The 20,000-nt window shown below is 40.5% G+C and overlaps 1 protein-coding gene across 1 annotated transcript in view; it reads left to right on the top strand.

Moving 5' to 3' along the window:
- LOC116049189 (receptor-interacting serine/threonine-protein kinase 3-like) overlaps positions 1-15,975 on the top strand; it is a 104,363-nt gene extending 88,388 nt beyond the window's left edge. The window contains exons 2-8 of the mRNA XM_036000612.1: positions 6,161-6,303; positions 6,384-6,549; positions 6,895-7,050; positions 13,392-13,537; positions 13,877-13,926; positions 14,859-15,067; positions 15,949-15,975. Coding sequence (XP_035856505.1) covers positions 6,167-6,303; positions 6,384-6,549; positions 6,895-7,050; positions 13,392-13,537; positions 13,877-13,926; positions 14,859-15,067; positions 15,949-15,975 — 891 coding nt within the window. The 5' untranslated portion in view covers positions 6,161-6,166. The remainder of the gene's footprint in view (positions 1-6,160; positions 6,304-6,383; positions 6,550-6,894; positions 7,051-13,391; positions 13,538-13,876; positions 13,927-14,858; positions 15,068-15,948) is intronic.
- The last annotated feature ends 4,025 nt before the right edge of the window (positions 15,976-20,000 follow it).

Raw genomic sequence — 20,000 nt, 5'->3', positions numbered from 1 at the left:
CTTAACAGGTTTTGCACAGAGTTACATAGAGGTCACCCTCAAGAAACTGTGTTTTTCCTTTTATCTTTTGTGTTCTGTTGCTCTTAAAATCAAAGAAAATACATTTCAAAATTGCACATGCAAGTTACCCTGCTAGTTGTCTCACTTTGCCAGACCTTCCTCCACAGCGCTGCGGAGGAAGGTCTGGTCTAGTCCACACAGCATTCAGGGATGGGAGAAAATCATGCTCTGGTTTATTGACATTTCTTTAAACCAATCATAATCATCTTGGGTGGTGCTAAGCTCCGGATGGAGCCACGGTGCCTCTGCTAAATAGTCTCAGGAAGGAACTTGTTTTGGTGGAACATGTGGACGTTCAAAAGTAGTTTTAGTCGTGCAACAGAAAACCCAGATTGGACAGATAGTCTAGCTAGCTGTTGAAAATTTCTTTATTAGGAGTAACCCCTTGAGATGCAGCATCTCTTTTTTTAGAGGGGGTCCTTAACAATAAATAAAAATACAGTACAATCATAATTAGACAACAATTAAAATGAAAACAGACAACAAAGAAACAATCAGTCAGTCATAATCAAGTTTGAGGCAGAGCAAGAATATAACTGGATATCAATAATATTAGAAGAGGTGTTATGGTGTTGTAGAGGACAGGTACAGTTGGTACTGTAATAGGAAAACAGGGCATTTTTAAAGGAGTGGAGAGATGGAATGGATTGAATGTTTACAGGTAGATTATTCCAATCTGAGGGGGCTTTAAACCTAAAGGCTTTCTTAGCTGTAGCAAAAGATATAGCAGGGACAGAAAAAAAAAACAGTTGTGTAGAATGTCTCAAGTGGAAGGTAGAGGAAAAGGTACCATAAGCTGTTTTAGATAATTAGGGTAATTGAGAGTTATCTCGAGACACTTTACAGATAGAGTAGGTCTAGACCACACTATAATATACAAAGACCCAACAATTCCAGTAATTCCCCCAAGAGCAAGCATGTTTTTCATACATAATACAATGATGAGTTGTGAAAGGACATCCAAGAACAAATCTACAGATTCTGTTGTAAACAACATTGAGAGGGAGAAGATTAGTGCTGGGTGCAACCTGATATACAACATCAGCATAGTCCATAATTGGTAAGATAAGTTGTTGCAGAAGTTTCTTTCTAACAGTAAGCAAGCTACACACTGGATGCGTGGTGTTACTGTTGTGTGTCAGTTGCGTGGCGCTGCGTGGCATTTTCTGTCTTTGCACACCAGAAACTAGTCTGACGCAGCGCTGCTGCTGCTAGCCTTTTCTGTACACATGTATGTTTCCCATAAACATAAACATAAATATATACTGATCTGATTACAGCAAAGACAACGTCGGCAGTATTGATGGCAAAATAGGCTACAGAATATTCCTTTCTGTATTGACAAGTGCAATATTTGAAAATCGATAATTATTTTATTTTATTTTTTTAATAACATTTATATCTGCATTTATGTCAAAACCTAGAGACTTTCAAACATCAAAATGTCATTTATTAAATGTATTTGTGTCAAAATGACATATAAACATCTTTTACTATTCCATTTTGCCTGGAAACGCTTCCAACACGCGTCATGTGAAAAAAAGGCGTTGGTCCTATTTCTAGCATGCACGCGTTTTCTGAGACGTGCGTGTCACGCAGGCAGTGTGCACGCTCTAACCTGTTAACATGGGAGCCAAAATAAAAACGGACACGCCACGCAGCTGACACGCTCACGCCACGCAGCCAGTGTGTAGCCCAGTCTGGAGCGGTAGAGAACACCAATACCAAAGTTGATTCTTTTTAAAATATAATCAATATGATACTTAAATGAGAGCTCAGAGTCTAGCCAAAGTCCAAGGTATTTGGTGTGTTAAGCTTTTTGCAGTGAACTACCATCAGAACATGTAATTACACATGTGTGACCTTTTAATTTGGCTTTGATGGTCTGTGGAGTTCCAAAAATCATAATGTTAGATTTGTTTTTATTAATTAGTAATTCATTTTTTATGAGCCAGTGTTGTAGGCTATCAGTCAGACTGCAGAGCTGATTCTATCTATAATATATTAGTTTTGGAAGTGTATGATACTGTATCATCTGCATAAAGCTGAACACAACATTCAGAGCAGATTGATGGAAGGTCATTAACAAAATAGAAAAGTGAAGTGGACCAAGAGTTGAACCTTGAGGGACACCTCGTTGCTGAATTAATATATCGGATTCGCATCCTTGTATCATAACACATTGTTTTCTGAGCTGTCTGGAGCTGTCTGGATTTACCCTGCAGAGGTCTGAGGAGCAGTTAACCATAGTCCTAATAAATCCACCAGAGGTTAGAACGCCAACACAAAGAAAGAGGACGGACATCGCCAGAAAAGACATACACTCGGCAGAATTTCCTGCGGCACCGGAGCAAGGAAATAAAACGTCGAGGATACAGACTACCATGCTAGTGACTTTTTACAAAGAAGATTTAATTTTGGATCCTTGTGTTTTTTGTTCCTTTAGAGGTGGAAACCATTGAACATGTATTTGTTAAATGTTCTTACAGAATGTGTTTTGGTCTGATGTCCACAGCTGGTTGTCTAAACATTGATAACATTCTTTCATTTAGGCTACATGCAGTGATAGACAATGAGATCTTTAAACCAATCATAATCGTCTACCCCTGGCGTCGCACAGTTCTCGGATTTGCCGCAGTTTAAATTATTTCAACTTTGACCTAGTTGCCGCCGACTTGACCTTTCGAATGGCCAACCAATGAGATGAACAGCTGTTGTCACCTAGCAATGAGAAAATAGCTTCCTTGCCACCTTTGATGAGGAATACCAGGGCTGCATTTTGCTCTCTGCGATCTGCTCTCTGCTCTTTGCTCTGCGCCTTACCTAGCGGTGCGTGGAGAGCAAATCGCTTATCATGTGTAGGCAGCTTAAGGTGTGTAGGCCCCCAGTATTCATCCTGCCATATGTGTTAAATATCTGAAATAAAAGCAAAACTAATGAAACTCTGAGACATCACTGAGACATTCTGAGACATCAGATTAAAAGCTCAGCCAGTTTCACTGACCCTGTCTGACCAGTTCAGGGACATGACTAGGGTTGAAAGACAGGGGGGGGCTTAGCCCCCAGGGTATGCAAAACATGCACTTGCTAAATCTTTGCATCTGCACCTTTTGTTACTGTATTAGAACTACACTCCAGTCAAGAAACCAATATGTTAACAAGTAAAAAGCGACAGACATATTCTCTTCTTTCATTTCTCCTCTGTTGAACAAAAGTTACTGTGATGTTATCTTTTAGACACATCAAAGCTGCATGGGGGGGGGCAAACTGAGTTCTTCTGTTGGCTATGACTTGAATGCTCTCTGTCTGCTCATGTAAATGTGTGATAAAGTAATACCATTATCTACTACCTCTCTCTATATAAGTTACAGGTCAAAATAAGACTGCACTGTCATGTCAACATCCAAAATGTCACGTCAAGCACACATCAGTAAAACAGACAGAGGTCAGTGTAACATGACAAATAGCAGAACAATAGAAAGAATAAAATAAAATGATCAATAGGCATTGTTGCATACGTCACAATATCATGTAACTTGTTGATAAGGATCCTACATAAAGTGGCTACTGTCTGAATCTAATAACCTGATGGCAGAAAGAATACAATATTTGGAGTAACGATTACTATATGGAACTATGTATGAATGATTGCTTTCATTTTATTATACTTTCACTGCACACTAAACTATCCCCTTTCCTTCACCTCAAGTAAACATCAAGTTTAGCAAGTAACAGTCATTAACAACAACTTACAATTTCACTCTGTATCACTCAATCTTCCATCACCAGTCATCTATGTGCGTGTGTGTGTGTGTGTGTGTGTGTGTGTGTGTGTGTGTGTGTGTGTGTGTGTGTGTGTGTGTGTGTGTGTGTGTGTGTGTGTCTGATAGGCTAATCAATTGCACCGTTTAGTCCAATTTAGTTAACTTACCAAAATATAAATGCTGCAACTGATAACATATTAATTGATAATTGTTTCATGCCTTTTAGGTTTTACAATTCAGAACAGCATCAGAACCAAATAGATGTTTTTCTTCATGAAAAACTATTTATTTGTGGTAGAAGCTCACAGAAACCTCAGAGAACAGACCTTTGAGACAAGCCCCAATTAAACCGGTAAGGTAACGTTACCTGACGTGTTCAGGTCCTATCCCCTGACCAATCAGCTATCCTGACCTTAACCACTCGAGGTCAATGTCTAACCCCAACCAATCGAGCTGCTATTGAAGGGCGGGTCTTGGCGTGGCCTCCAGTACTTAAACAAAGAGCTGGCTTCCCCGGATCAGACGCACACAGACACCTGGACTGAAGACTAGACAAGACAAGACAAGAGAAGAGAAGAGAAGAAAAGAGAAGAGCAGCTTCATCTCTGCCAGTGTTTACTCGACACACAAAGTTGGAAAGAGTCTGTAAGTCAACCTGAAGAGTTCAGCAGGTGAGAATCCTAGCAGAGGAATCTGTAAATGTCTGATAATCAGGATCACTTTGATCACATTGTGCTGTGTTTCTGTTTAACTGGACAGTAGAAAGGTTTCTTCATGCTGATTGGCTGATTCAAAATATCTATTTGAAATATTCTGTAGAATTTCTCTCTGAGTTAAATGACAGTGATCTGAAAAAGGTTTGCCTGAATTACTGCCAGAGGCTCTCATGTACATCAACACTGTTTAGATTTTAATCTGAGCTCATATCAAGAGTCTGGGTCTGTCCCAGGTTTCTGCCTAAAATGAAGTTTTTCCTGCCACTGTTGCACCAAATGCTTGCTCTTAGGGGAATTGTTGTGTCTTTGTAAATTATAGAGTGTGGTCTAGACCTACTCTATCTGTAAAGTGTCTTGGGATAACTCTTGTTATGATTTGATACAATAAATAAAATTGAATTGAATCATCAGTGAAAACGTAGAGAACTTCAAAACAGGTCAGACAGCTACGGTGAAACTTTGATTAAAACAAAGCATTAAATCAGAGGAATAAACGTTGCAGCTGTAGCAGGCATCTCGCTATCACTAACGTTGTTCATATTTAGACACAACAAATGATATACACATTTACATGAGCAGACAGAGCATTTAAGTCATAGCCTACAGAAGAACTCAGCAGGAGCTCAGTCTTCCCCACACACACACACATGCAGCTTTCATGTATCTAAAAGCTAACATCACAGTAACTTTTGTTCAACAGAGGGGAAATGAAAGAAGAGAATATGTCTGTCGCTTTTTACTTGTTAACATATTGGTTTCTTGACTGGTTTCTTGACTGGAGTGTAGTTCTAATACAGTAACAAAATGTGCAGATAACATGTTTTGTGTGTTGAATGTTATGTGGTCTACAAAGTTTTAAGGATGTCCTGCCTCTTAGACTATAAATGTAGCTTACCTATGGGTACCAATAAAGTAACCTGAACCTGAACCTTATGCAAAGATTTAGCAAGCTCAAGTTTTGCATACCCTGAGGGCTAAGCGCCCCCCCCCCCCCATCTTTCAACCCGACCGTCAGGGTCGTTGAAACTGGCTGAGGTGTGTCCAAAACAACCGTCTTACAACTCTGACACACCCTTGGTTTCACTAAACCCCCACTGTGTCTTTTCTGTCAAAGGTTCACAATGATCCGATCCATGAGTCATGTCAAATTTTGATATAACCCTTGTGTTGTCGGTCTGTTTTGCCTGTTTTATAAAGCATAAAGTATACATCTTCTAAGCCAACTTCATTTCAACTTATCACCGCTAGTTTTACACTTATGTTTGTAATTCATGTTCAATAAACCTCATTTATACTGAATTATGCTTAATTTTGAGTTAAAAAACCCAGAAATTAGGAATAACTTTAGCTAATAATTAAGACCAGAGGAACGTATGTTGATGCATTATTAAAGCAGTTTTGTGTATGGAACTATCCATGTTATTTTTTGGCAATTTGGTTGAAAGAAACCCATATTTTTAAAACAGAAACTTGAAAACGGGTCAAATTGGACCCGAGGACAACAGAAGGGTTAAATAATGGGATTGTAATAGAAGATTTTTAGGATTACATCACATGTTGTAGCTACTTTTTTAAAACTGGACTCAGGGTTTGATTATTACAAATAATTTGTTCCTCCAGTGAACTATGGCACAGTTTGTTGAAGACTCCATCCTGGAGGACTGGGAGGAGATTGGCTCTGGGGGTTTTGGAGAAATCTACAAAGCCAGGCATCATCAGTGGGGTGCTGACGTGGCCATTAAACTGCTTCTTCAGGGCGAGGGGTAAGTGCTTACAAAGGGTTTCCTCTTTATAATTATATAAAGTTGTGTGAATTACTCATAATGCAAACAAACACACACAGGACCGAGAAGTCTTTGCTGCATGAGATCGACATGATGCGTCAAGCCACCAGCCCGCATGTTATGGCCGTCCGAGGGGTCTTCAAGGGTCAAACGCCCTCTGGCAGGTCAACACAGCTTGGTCTGGTCATGGAGGTCATGGAGAGAGGATCATTAGCCTTCCTTCAGGTAACCAGGGGTGGAACAACTACTCATATCTTTTACTTAGAGTAATACCACCGTAAAAATACTCTGCTACAGGTTAAAGTCATTAAAAATTAAAAAAAAACATAAGAAGTGAAGTATCAACTAAATGGAAGTTGGAAGTCATTTCATTTCAAAACTATTTCAAATGTAAAAAATACATTTGGTGTCTGAATTATACAGTTTTCATGTTCAAATAGTTATTATCGCAGTAAAAAAGAACATTAATATAACAGCATATTCCAAACCTTTGAATGGTAGTGTAGACTATATGTGTAGCTCACTATCTCCACTATTTGTGGATCTGTAACTCTGGAAACAATCTTACAGGAAGCATTGAGGGGAACTCCTCCCTGGCCGCTGGTCTTCAGACTGGCTCACCAAGTGGCTCTGGGTATAAACTACCTCCACAGTCTGCCCCGTCCCGTGCTCCACCAGGACCTGAAGCCCCAAAATGTGCTGCTGGACGACGCTCTCAATGCCAAGGTGAGTCGGAGGCTTTGAGGTCCATGTCTCATGCTTACTCTCTACTGTTATAATAGTTTACACACTCTCTGAAGACTTAAGGGAGCCTGTAAAACACATTGTAAGCCCACAAGATGGTATTAAGGACTAAAAATCGTGGTAGATGGGTCGAACAAACACAGGACTTTCCCTCAGGAGACCGGAGTCATGACCCGTTCTTGTATACATTCGTCCCATTCTTGTGCCCCATGTCAGTTAACCATACATTTTTTAAATGACACTAAATCGGTCCACACCCAGGGCGTCAAAAAAAGAGGCCAAGAGTCCCGATGCTGAAGGACACTTTTTGCATGAGTAACCAACACTAAAGGGACCTGTCCAAGCGCCCCTATTTCATGCACTGGGAGGGAGAATGTGAGTTGAGGTGAGTCTAACTATAGCTACCTGGTACCGCTCAACCTCCCGCACCAGCTCTAGCTTCTTCCCCACCAGAGAGGTTACATTTCATGTTCTCAAAGCTAGTCTGCCTTCTCAGCAATCGGCACGCCCAGGCCTCCAACCCAGATGACCATCCCTGCGGGTCGTGGGTCCACAGGTTGGTGGTAGTGTAAGCACCAAGCCGTTTCTTCAGGCTTTGGCCAACCGGGCCCCATGGGCAAAGGTGAGGCACGACTTCCCTGACCATCGGTGTCCCCCACTATGTTCGAGGGTTACCGCACCAAGAGCCTGAGACCACAGCTCCCCGCTGCAGCTTCAGAAATGGAAGCTTTAAACATGACCCACTAGGGTTCAATGCCCCCAACTTCCACAGGGATGCCATAACAGATCCTACAGCATTGCTTCCTGCTTCTTACAGTGCAGACGCTTTGCTGCTTGCTCCTGCCTCTGCTTGCATATTTCTGCTGATAATCTTACTTTTCCTCTGAGAGAAACTATGAGCAGCGGCTCTTGGATACTTATAAATCACTGGACTATACATTTTTTGTAGACATAGTAGGCTATTGCCATATTTCAACATTTTTCTGCGTGAGCGTGGCCTACCAATAGCTCAAGCCTGTCCTAAAGTGATTGTAGCTAAAGCTAATTAGCAGCAAGATGCCTCCCTTCTCCATGGAGGACTACTACAAACTCCTTCAGAAGATTTTTATTCTGGAAACCAAAATTCAACGGTTAGAAGTAAACCTGGAAGTGAACGGATCATGTGGGAATGACACCACTTTACCATTGACCCAAAACAATGGACAGAAGCATGCCAACACACGGCTAACTAGCACCAGCAAGACTACGGACAAACAGGAGGGCTGTGGAATAAGTAACAAATCAACAAGTGGTAGTCCTCCCTGGAACTCTTTTGGTGCAAAGCCTAAGAGTAAATCCTTTTCCTGGAAAGGACCACTAACGGGCAGGGCACAGCGCCCTGAGATTTGTGATATGAACGGCTGGCCTGCATTACCATCCAGGCAGAGCGCCTCTTCTACCCCTGTACTCAGTAGGACACAGCCGTGGACAGCTGCAAAAGGGAGAATTAGCAATAAAATGCCTCCCCAACAACTGAGTGTGCAACTGGATAACAGATTTGCTCCTCTGCTGCAGGACCCTGGACATGACCTGGATTGCGTCTCATCGTCACACAGCAGGGTAAGGACTGAGAGCAATTAAAAAAGTAAAAATCTACAGGGAAAGCTAACGACTGGGCACCAAACTCTGATTGTGGGTGACTCTGCTGTAAAAAACATAAAAAGCAGTAAAAACACCAAAATTCTCTGTTTTCCCAAAGACATGGTGTCTGACTTAGCCCAAAGAATCCCGGATATCATGGCAGCACACCCAACTGTGAAAAACATTATACTGCATATAGGGTCACATGATGTTGTAAAGCAACAGTCTGAAGTGCTGAATCGTGACTTCATGATTCTGCTGAACACAGTGAGCTCCCTAAACGCGAAGGTGTTTATCAGTGGCCCTATACCACCAGTCAGAATAGGAGCTGAGAGATTCAGCAGACTGTTGGCACTGAACAAATGGCTTTCAACTGCATGTACCGTCCACTCTCTGCGGTTCATTGACAATTTTAAAATTTTGGGACCGCAGACATCTTTTTAAAACAGATGGACTTTTCCTTAACAAGCCAGGAGTAAAGCTGTTCACCTCTAGCCTACTTTACTTTCTGCACCACACATCTGCTCCCTCGGCCAAGGACACAGGACAAGATAAATCAACACAAACAAAACAAGAGGAAGACACAACAAAGTGCGGCAGTGATCCACCACAGCCCCCACCTGAGCAAAGATTTGACCATGGAGGACCTCAGAGCGGAGACGAGAAATCTCAACCCCCTTCACCCGTCCAACACTCCTCAAACCCCCTTACCAACACCGACGCCTTTGATGATCCATCGCTCTCCCCATTCACCCTTTCCCCTGTTTCCCCCTGCCACATGTTGGGGTTCACTGACCGGATGGAGCAGCTGGTAGATGCTGGAACCAAGTTTACCCCACTACCTTCTCCCATCACTCACCCCCAGCATCAAACTGACCCTGTTTGGACTCAACCACTGAAAGTAAAACGCCAGGCACCTCTGCCCCCTCAAGGACGGCAGCTAACTCCTTCTCAACAGACTGATAAGTATGCTTGTGTACAGAATGAAACAAGCTTTAACTGATATGTGCTGGGTCCAGGCTGCATGCCTAGTGGCACTCATGACTCTTTCCAGGACAAGCCTGGGCCCTGTGTATTCAATTCTTCGTCAATCTATGTTGTGATAGGTAATAGAAAAAGAATGGTGAATCCGCTAAGTAAGAAAAAGAAGCACTTAACTGCCAACTTAGCAAATTTAGCATCCATTCCTCGTCAGCCACAGCCTGTCCCAAAAAACGAGACAGATAATTATTTTAACACACTAACATTAGCCTTACTAAACGTCAGGTCTTTGGCGGGTAAATCATTTTTAATCAATGATTTTATTATTAAACACAATCTTGATTTTATGTTTTTAACTGAAACCTGGTTAGACCATAATAACAGTGATGCTGTTCTCATTGAGTCAGCTCCCCCTAACTTCAGTTTTATGAGTGAGAATAGAGCGAATAAGAAAGGAGGTGGAGTCGCCATTTTGTTTAACGACTCGTTCCAATGTACTCAAATATCTTATGGAAACTTTGCTTCTTTTGAATATGTGGCTCTTCAGCTAAGGTCCCCCTCTCGACCTATATTTCTAATTATTACCTAAATACTGTGCATCCTTCTTTGACGACTTTAGTGGACTGCTGTCTTTAATCTGTATTAACTTTGACTGTGTAGTTATTGCTGGTGATTTCAACATTCATGTTGACAACCCCCAGGATAGAGGGACAAAAGAACTGTGTTGTATTTTTGAGAACTATGGACTGACTCAGCGTGTGACGGAGCCCACACACAACAAGGGGCACACTCTGGACTTGATTATCTCCAAGGGTTTGAACATTTCCAAGGTTGTGGTGACTGATGCTGCTCTCTCTGATCATTCCTGTGTTTTCTTTAATGGCACTATCTCTGTGCAAAAAAAGTGTCCAAACAAAGTAAATAAGAAAACGGTATATCACTAACAACACCAGTGAAACATTCATTCAGCTTTTCTCGTCCACACCCACCCTCTCAGGGGTCTCAGTCACTGAGCTTGTAGACAATTTCAATTGTAAAATTACAAATGTTATTGATGCCATTGCTCCCATTAAGGTAAAAACTGTCTCTGATAAGAAAAGATCTCCATGGAGAAATGCCATACTGGTAAGAACAGAAAAAAGAGAGTGTCGAAAAGCAGAACGCAGGTGGTGAAAAACTAATCTCCAGGTCCACTACAACACCTATAAAGAGAGACTTCGCACTTATAATTTTGAACTGAGGAATGCAAGGCGGTCCTTCTTCTCGGACATTATTGCCAAAAACAATAATAATTCACGTGCTTTGTTTGCTACTGTCGATAGGTTAACAAACCCTCCAGTACCAGGAGCATCTGAACTTTTATCCACAAAGGCCTGCAATGATTTTGCCACCTTCTTCAATGACAAAAACAAACAGTCAGTGCTTCCATATCGAGTACAGGGTATGTGTTGTCACAGTGTCCAGGCAAAACAGATTCCAATATGACACAATTTCATATGATTAACCATAAAAACCTGGAGGACATTATACAACATCTGAAAACCTCCTCCTGCTGCCTTGATATTCTACCAACGGGCCTTTTCAAAAATGTTGCAAATTGTTTGGCTACAGATCTTCTACAGATTGTAAACACGTCTCTTCTCTCAGGTATCTTCCCACAGGCCCTGAAAACTGCAGTCATTAAGCCACTCTTAAAAAAGAACAATCTAGACACGTCACTAATGAGCAACTATAGGCCGATATCAAACCTTCCATTTTTAAGTAAAATCATTGAAAAAACGGTTTCTCAACAACTGAACCTTTTCTTGTCACTAAACAACAGTTTTGATGCCTTCCAGTCGGGTTTTCGACCACAGCACAGCACTGAGACAGCTCTTGTTAAAGTCTTTAATGACATCCACTTAAACACAGATAGTGGCAAAATTTCAGTCTTGGTACTACTTGATCTCAGTGCTGCATTTGATACGGTCGACCATGACATATTACTAGACCGATTGGAAAACTGGGTTGGCATTTCTGGCTCAGTACTAAACTGGTTTGAGTCTTATTTAAAGAATAGGGACTACTTTGTGTCTATAGGGAATTATATATCTGAGCATACAAATATGACGTGTGGAGTTCCCCAAGGCTCAGTTCTGGGGCCTCTCCTGTTTAACATCTACATGCTTCCACTGGCTCAAATTATGGAAAACAACAAAATAAGTTACCATAGTTATGTGGATGACACACAAATTTATATAACCTTATCGCCAGGGGACTATAGTCCAATACAACAACTGACTAAGTGCATTGAACAAATTAACGACTGGATGTGCCAGAACTTTCTTAAATTAAATGAAGAAAAAACTGAGGTGGTTGTTTTTGGAGCAAAAGAGGAACGATTAAAAGTCAGCACTCAGCTTTAAACGATAATGTTAAAAAAAACAGACAAAGCCAGAAATCTTGGTGTAGTCATGGACCCAGACCTGAATTTTAACAGCCACATTAAGACAATTACAAAGTCAGCCTATTACCACCTTAAAAATATATCAAGGGTTAAAGGACTTATGTCTCAGCAAGACTTGGAAAAACTTGTCCATGCTTTTATCTTCAGTAGACTAGACTACTGTAACGGAGTCTTTACAGGTCTCCCTAAAAAATCAATCAGACAGCTGCAGCTGATTCAGAACGCTGCTGCTCGAGTCCTCACTAAGACCAAGAAAGTGGATCACATCACTCCAGTACTGAAGTCTCTACACTGGCTTCCAGTGCATCAAAGAATTGATTTCAAAATACTTTTGCTGGTTTATAAATCACTAAACGGTTTAGGGCCAAAATACATTTCTGATCTGCTAGTACACTATGAACCACCCAGACCTCTCAGGTCGTCTGGGACAGGTCTGCTTGTTGTCCCCAGAGTCAGAACTAAACAGGGGGAAGCAGCATTTAGTTTTTATGCTCCACATATCTGGAACAAACTCCCAGAAAACTGCAGGTCTGCTGCAACTCTCAGTTCTTTTAAATCAAGGCTGAAGACTTATCTATTTGATGTTGCCTTTCTTTAAATAACTTCATTTCTCATACTGAAGTTGCTTTGTTGACACTGTATGACAATCTATATAAGCATATGAAGAGAAATTCCTATTTTATCTGCTTTTATATATTTAACTGTTTTAATTGCTCTTCAATGTTTCATTTCTTATACTGCACTGTAACTTTTATTCTTGTATTTTATCTGTTTTAAATTTTTTAATGTTTTCATGTAAAGCACTTTGAATTGCCCTGTTGCTGAAATGTGCTATACAAATAAAGCTGCCTTGCCTTGCCTTGCCTTACAGAGGTGTGAGTTAAAGATCTCTCTGAGAGGGGCCTCCAGATGTTTCCAGTTTACCCGCACTACCCTTTTTTCAATGTCTTTGACTAACTCTAACGGTCACATGACAGCCAATGTAAAAATCAACCACCAATTTTGATAATGGGGCCTGCTATGACTTATTTATGACAGGTTATGTTGTCTAGCTTAATGTCAAGTTGTCATAACACAAACATCTCAAACAATGCTAACTTAGCATTAAAAGAGTCATAATTTACCAAATAACTCAATAACAACAGTCCTAAACATTCATAAAAACTCCGGTGAAGACTGGTTTAATGTCAGTCTTCTGCACACCCCTTCAAATAAAGTGTTACCAAATAAAGAACCTCTTCTAACTCCTTCCTCTCTTTGCTAATTCTCTCTGCAGCTTACAGATTTTGGTCTTTCCCGGATTTCCTGCAGCGTCACGCTGTCCAAGAACGGTGAACCACTAGGAGGGACGATTAACTACATGCCACCAGAGGCTTTTGAAAACATATCGTACGAACCTACCAGAGCCTTTGATATCTACAGGTACAAGAACATCGAACCAGCATTTGAATAAAAGTATCATATAATAAATAATAACTGGAGACGGGATCACTCCGGGCGCCATGTCTAGCACAGGTTCAGTCTTGACAGAAAGTCGAATTAGCATTGGCATAGTCCTTTAACAGGTGAGGGAATTGTTTTCGGAGAGGAGTAAAGTGAAGTAACTTCATGCACAGATTTCTTAATTGTCATTGAATGTCCTCATTCTCACATGAGCATTAATTTACAGATGACAACAAACCCTAGCCAGCAATCAACCAGGGTGTGATTGTTATGATGGGTAATAATCCTGACATGTAATTCTCTTTCCCTGTCTTTCAGTTATGGGATACTCCTTTGGTCCACTGTCACAGGGAAACAACCATATGCAAGTAAGTGACTGTTCTGTGAGTGACTATCAACGCTCAAAAAATCTTCTACCTTTTATCTTAGTTTTACTTATTTGAGTCTTGGGACACATGGTGCAAGAATGGCAGGACTTTATAAGTGTTATTTTTCTTGGCTCTGAGCTGTAGGGTAATGACTTGTAAAAGAGTCACATGGACTAAAGCAGGGCTGTTCAACCATATTGTTCAGGGGATGTGGACTTTCACGCTCTTATTCTAGTTGCTCCATATTGTATTTGCTACTACAACTCAAAGCTAGGCCTGTAACAATTGTAACATAATTGTATGATCACATTTTTTCACGTAATCACCATCTCTTTGTTTAACCGCAATTAATTGTTATCATTAGCTAAGGTTTATGACTGTTGATGGTAATCAAATATATTGTTAATCACAATTATTACTGAGACAATTAATTGAAAAAATACATAAAAATGGTACCAAACTATGTATAAGAAAAAGAAGTCTGTCTTTATTGTTTAAAATTAATTGTAAATGATTAATTAATTGTTTATAAACTGTCAATAAACATTATTTGGATGGTTATGAAGTTGTATCTGATGATTATAACTTGTTAATGGTTAATAAAGAGTTTGTTAAGCTATACTCTATAAACATTGTTATTTAATGCTTTATAAACCAGTTATTAATCATTAACTAATTATTATTATATGCATTAGTTCCATCAAAATAATGTTTATAGATGTTTACAAAACATTTACTCAACAGGAACAAAGTATTAACTATCTACATTCATAAACTTATTTTATATTAAACTAAACTGATGATAAAATAAATTATAACATTGCTAATTAGTAAATCTAAATATAATTTCATTAACAGTATAATAACTTAACTATATTTCAACTAATGATGGTATTAATAACTGCTGTATTGTGTCTCATTCTCGCCATCAGATTCCTGTGAACTCACACTGGACATAAATACAGTGAACACAAACCTCAAACTGTCTGACAACAACAGGAAGATGACATGTGTGGAGGAGTTTGAGCCATATCCTGATCATCCAGAGAAGTTTGACTGGCCTCAGCTGCTGTGTAGAGATGGTCTGACTGGTCTCTATTACTGGGAGGTCGAGACGAGAGGAGGAGGGGTTTCTGTAGCAGTGAGTTACAGAGGAATCAACAGGAGAGGAGACAGTGATGACTGTATGTTTGGACATAATGATCAGTCCTGGAGACTGTACTGCTTTGATGATGGTTACTCTGTCTGGCACAATAACATAGGAACATCCATCTCCTCCTCCTCTGACTCTAATAGAGTAGGAGTGTATGTGGACTGTCCTGCTGGCTCTCTGTCCTTCTACACAGTTTCCTCTGACTCACTGATCCACCTCCACACCTTCAACACCACATTCACTCAACCTCTTTACCCTGGGTTTGGGTTTGGTTTATATGGTGCCTCAGTGTCTCTGTGTTCCCTGGAGGAGGAAACAACTTCCTGTCCTGTGGTTTAAATGTTGGTGGAGGACGAGGCTTCACTTTCGTTGACATTTGTCTCACTGATTGTGTCTTTAATAAAATGTTCTTCTTTAGAAATGTTGAAATGATCTCAGGGATGAAAACTAGTTCTGTATAAACTGTGTTGACTTTGATTTTCACTTTAATCATGTTTTATTGGAGCAGCTTCAGTTGTTAGTGATTTATTTCCATAAAGGTTTAAAGATAAAAAAACAGAGGTTTATGTTTACATGAGTTTGTGTTTTAACAAATGTCAATCTATTTCAGTTTGAAAATCAAAGAATAAAGATGTTTGTTGTGGAAAATCTCTTTGGTGTTTGGTGATGAAGCTGCAAATTAAGATTGTCTGACACCCTGGAGTTATCTATGCTATTTCTTTATTCTTCTTGCAAGTATGGAGACAGTTTAACAGAGTGTAAGCAGTCAGAGAATGTGTCGGAGACTGCTGATTCTGCTTCTTTTACTGCTGAATCTGTACTGTTTCAGAAAAGACTGCCTCAATCTATTGAAGTTCTCCCTCTGCCAGGTACTACCAGGTGTGGAGGCTACATGAGAGGGAGGGAGCTGCGTAGCTTCAGTACTACGGAGGCAAAAGGAGCTACGATTGCCTTTTAAAATAATAGAGCACTTATAATTGATCCCTATAAGTGATATATTATATCATATAGAAAACAGTAAATATTGTATTGTAAGTAAATGCATATAAAGTCATGAAAATATAAAAACCATGCAGCAATGTAGTAAAGCTAATAGAAATAGATGTTTCAATCCCTTTAGTAGGAAACTCGATAGTAGCAGTCGGTGTGGAGTGGTGAAAAGGAGGGTAAGGTATGTCATTGGGGTCATCAGGTGGGCACCCTGCTTCATCAACGTTTCGTTGATTGAAACCCACAACGTCTCCAGAAGGCTCAACAGTGTACCCAGTGTCCCAGGTCCACACCCCTCCATGCCATACCCTCCATATCCCTGATGGGCTCTGCATGGCAGGGGCATCCTTCTCCCTGAGTCGGGCCTAAGCCTGACTGCATACCATTTGTCCCTACCTTGCTGCCCAGTTGGGGGCCTGTTGGAGGGAGCGACCCTTCTCCCCCTATTTTTCTCAGCAAACTGGTGGTAGATGTGGCAACAAATCCCCTGCATCCCACCTCTACTGGGAAGATGCTGGTCTTCCAGCCATCCTGGGTTGCTTCAGCTGCCAGATTGGAATATTTGTTCCTTTTCCTCTCATAAGCCTCTTCAACCCCATGCTCCCATGGTACTGTTAATTCCACAACATATGTCAGCTTTGTTGTTGGAGACCACAGGACCATGAGGACTGATGCCCCGTTTACACGAAGGGAAGACGCAGATATTTTCCTGCGGTTTGGCCTCATTTACACGAAAACCCCGTTTTTATCACAGAAAACGATTATTTCTAAAAACTCTGGCCAAAGTGGAGATCTTGGAAAACTGCGTTTGCACGTTTGCATGTAAACTGAGACAAATGGAGGTTTACGCAGCCGAGAGAGAGAGAGAGGAAGTGATTCTTTGCTGTTGTTGCTATTTTCGGGATTCTGATTGGCTAACGTGGGCTTGAGCTTCTCGTTACACTGCCACCTACAGGTTTGGCGTGCTCTTGACAGCATTGCCGGCATATATACACGGGTACATGTAAACAAACACTTTTCTGAAAACGTAGAGGTTCTAAATGTCTGTTTATGAAAATAGCCGGCCACGTGTAAACGTAGTCTGAGTGTTGTAGCCACTATTTATGGGGGAAACACAAGCTTCTTATCAAGGTCCACTTCCAATGGATAATATATGAAAGAAATATCACACATCAGTATGACTGATAAACACTTTCCACTAAACTTCCCCTCTTTTGATTATTCATTAATCATTATTTAAAAACACTTCACAGTTTCCAACATCAAGCCACTGTCGCACTGAATGTTTGCTCTTGGGGGAACTACTTGAATTGTTGGGGCTTTATAAATTATAGAGAGTGGTCTAGACCTACTCTATCTGTAAACTATAGAGTGTGGTCTAGACCTACTCTATCTGTAAAGTGTCTCAAGATAACTCTTGTTATGATTTGATACTATAAATAAAATTGAATTGAAAATTGAATTGAAAAAAATTCACAAAGATTCAATTTTAGTCATCCTCCTGTGTGGACATAGACATCCTAAAGAGTAGAGTAGACTAAGCGAAAGGCGATGCAGTCTTTATACTCCAGTATCATTGTATTCTTCAGAGTCACTGCTAGTGGAAGAAGGTGGTGAAGGGATCCAGTCCAGTTTCGGGAAAAGATCAGGAGTGTTTTTCAATAGGGACTGATGCCCTAATTCGAGCTGCTGAATCTGAGGGGCCAAATGCATCACATATTGTCTCGAGGGCATGGATGACAGAGGTAATGTTGTCAGAAATGTCAGGGATCAAAGTGACACAAGCATCCCCAGTAAGATTTAGAGTAACACACAATTCTCCAGTCTTTGCTAATAGATAGTCAAGTGCCATCTCATGCTTTAAGAGTCATTAGATGAGACTTTTGAGTTGAAGACAACAATTTAAAGTCCTTAATTGTCTCGTTTGCGAATTGGGACATGGAATAGCTAATGTTATCTATGTGATCTGCTAAAAAAAAAACACTCCATACCATGGTAAAAACTCTATGCCCCATTTTTCTCCTAGAGAGATATGCCAGTGATAGGACTCCAAGTCATAAAACTGTGCCATTTTGTGCTTTACACTGTGATTGTGGTCAGGGGATGGTTTGGTGGCTAGTACTTTAACATTAGCTATAGAATGGTTCAACATCCCCACCAACTCCATCGCAAAAACATGTACAGACTAGTGTTGCAACGCCACAGTTGTTTAAAGGACTATGCCATGCCTGGAGAAATTTCAAAGGGCTCATCGAAGACTATGAGGTCGATACCTGGTATACGCACAGAAATATGATCGGTATAATACTTTTCACACAATGTCATACTCATATTCTGTCCCAGACCATTGTTACAGAAGCATATCTCGAATCGCTCGGTTTTAGTCTTGAGGAGAAGGATGGACAAGGGTGTACAGTTACCGCGCTCACAATCGTTAAAGGGATAACTATGATGGCAGTCGACTATGATACACTCACGTATGGCTTCTGTCAGTCTGCCTTTCTGGCTATACCAATGAAACAATTGTGCTGTGCAACTGTCTGGGTGTTTAATTCTTCCATTGCAGGTGTATTGGAAAGTCACCTCTATCGCAGTGAGAGAGCAGTTGCTTGCTTTCTCAAGGGCTAACACAAAAAGATCTTCGTGGCTAGGCAGTGATAGGAAGGCCAACATTACCGATGAGTCAGGAAATGTTGTAGCTTGGTTGACACCAGACCCTTCTCAGTTGTAACTGAGAGTGGGTCTGGGGAAGGTTCATTGACAATTCATTTCCAAAGGGGCGTCACCAACTGACGCCGCTCAAATGCCTCTGGGCGCAATGGATAGTCCTTCAACCAATCAGACTAATGATCTGGGTGACGTTGCGTTTCGGTAGCCGTCATGTTGAATGTAAACAAAAAGCTGCTCGCCATCGCTGCGCTATCGTTGTTGCGTAAAGCCCGCCTCAACGGTTGTGATTGGTGTAAAGCCCGCCTCAGCGGTTCTGATTGGTGCCTCGATTTTGGGGACATTGGAAATGGGTTTGAATGGGCTCTTCGCCAGACTGACTTGCAGAGCAAATCTCAAATTTGCGGAAGTTCGTCAGGGTTTACCCAGGCTAGAAATGCTGAGTTTACAGACCACTTTAAGAAAGACCACCATGAGTTATGCACTGGGTTATATGGGGACAACTTGTCTTCGTCCCAATACCAGCTCAGTGCAGAGTCAGGGAAGGGCTTCTGGTACACTCTGCTACTGATGTCCGCCGTTCGCATCTTCAGGTGTGGACGTTTTTCTTCAGTGGATTGCGTGTATCCATGTAGCTCTTTCGGCAACTTTCATTTCTGTGTGTGTCGTAGAAAAAAAAATATTTCCTGTTGAACAAACTGGAGCTTTGAAAAACATAGCTTCATGGCCCTCTCCTGCAAGACGTTTGACAGTGACATCAGGGACGTGCACAGACATTTTGGGCGACAGGCTCAAGTAAAAAAAAAAAACCTAGTAGTTATTAAATAATTATTGAATTTTAATTTTAATTTAAACAAAACGTCAAATATAGTTACGTTTAGTTTATTTCAATCAGTCAATCAATTACATAAATACAAAACATAACTTACATAACATAAATGGTAAAAAACAAAACCATAAAACAACCAAAAAACGTGTCACCTTAGTTCATGCACTGTCATCTTAACTCTTTATAATCACTACTGATCGAAAAGGTTGAAGCATTTGCTTATTACATCGACCCTTTTTACATTCTATTTTATTCTTATTTTTTTCTTAGGTCCCTCAGGATATTATCAATTTTATAAAATGTATTATCATTAATTTCTGTATTTTATATACAATTATCACACATATGTGCAGAAGTAAAAACAAATAACAAAACAAAATACATTCCCATTCATATACACATTGCCATTCATGCCTCACTTTTATATTTGTTAAT

This window comes from Sander lucioperca, chromosome 4, assembly GCF_008315115.2.
Source record: "Sander lucioperca isolate FBNREF2018 chromosome 4, SLUC_FBN_1.2, whole genome shotgun sequence".
NCBI classification, from domain to species: Eukaryota; Metazoa; Chordata; class Actinopteri; order Perciformes; family Percidae; genus Sander; species Sander lucioperca.
The sequence above is the reverse complement of the archived record's forward strand: the minus strand, read 5'-3'. Positions and strand labels throughout refer to the sequence as shown.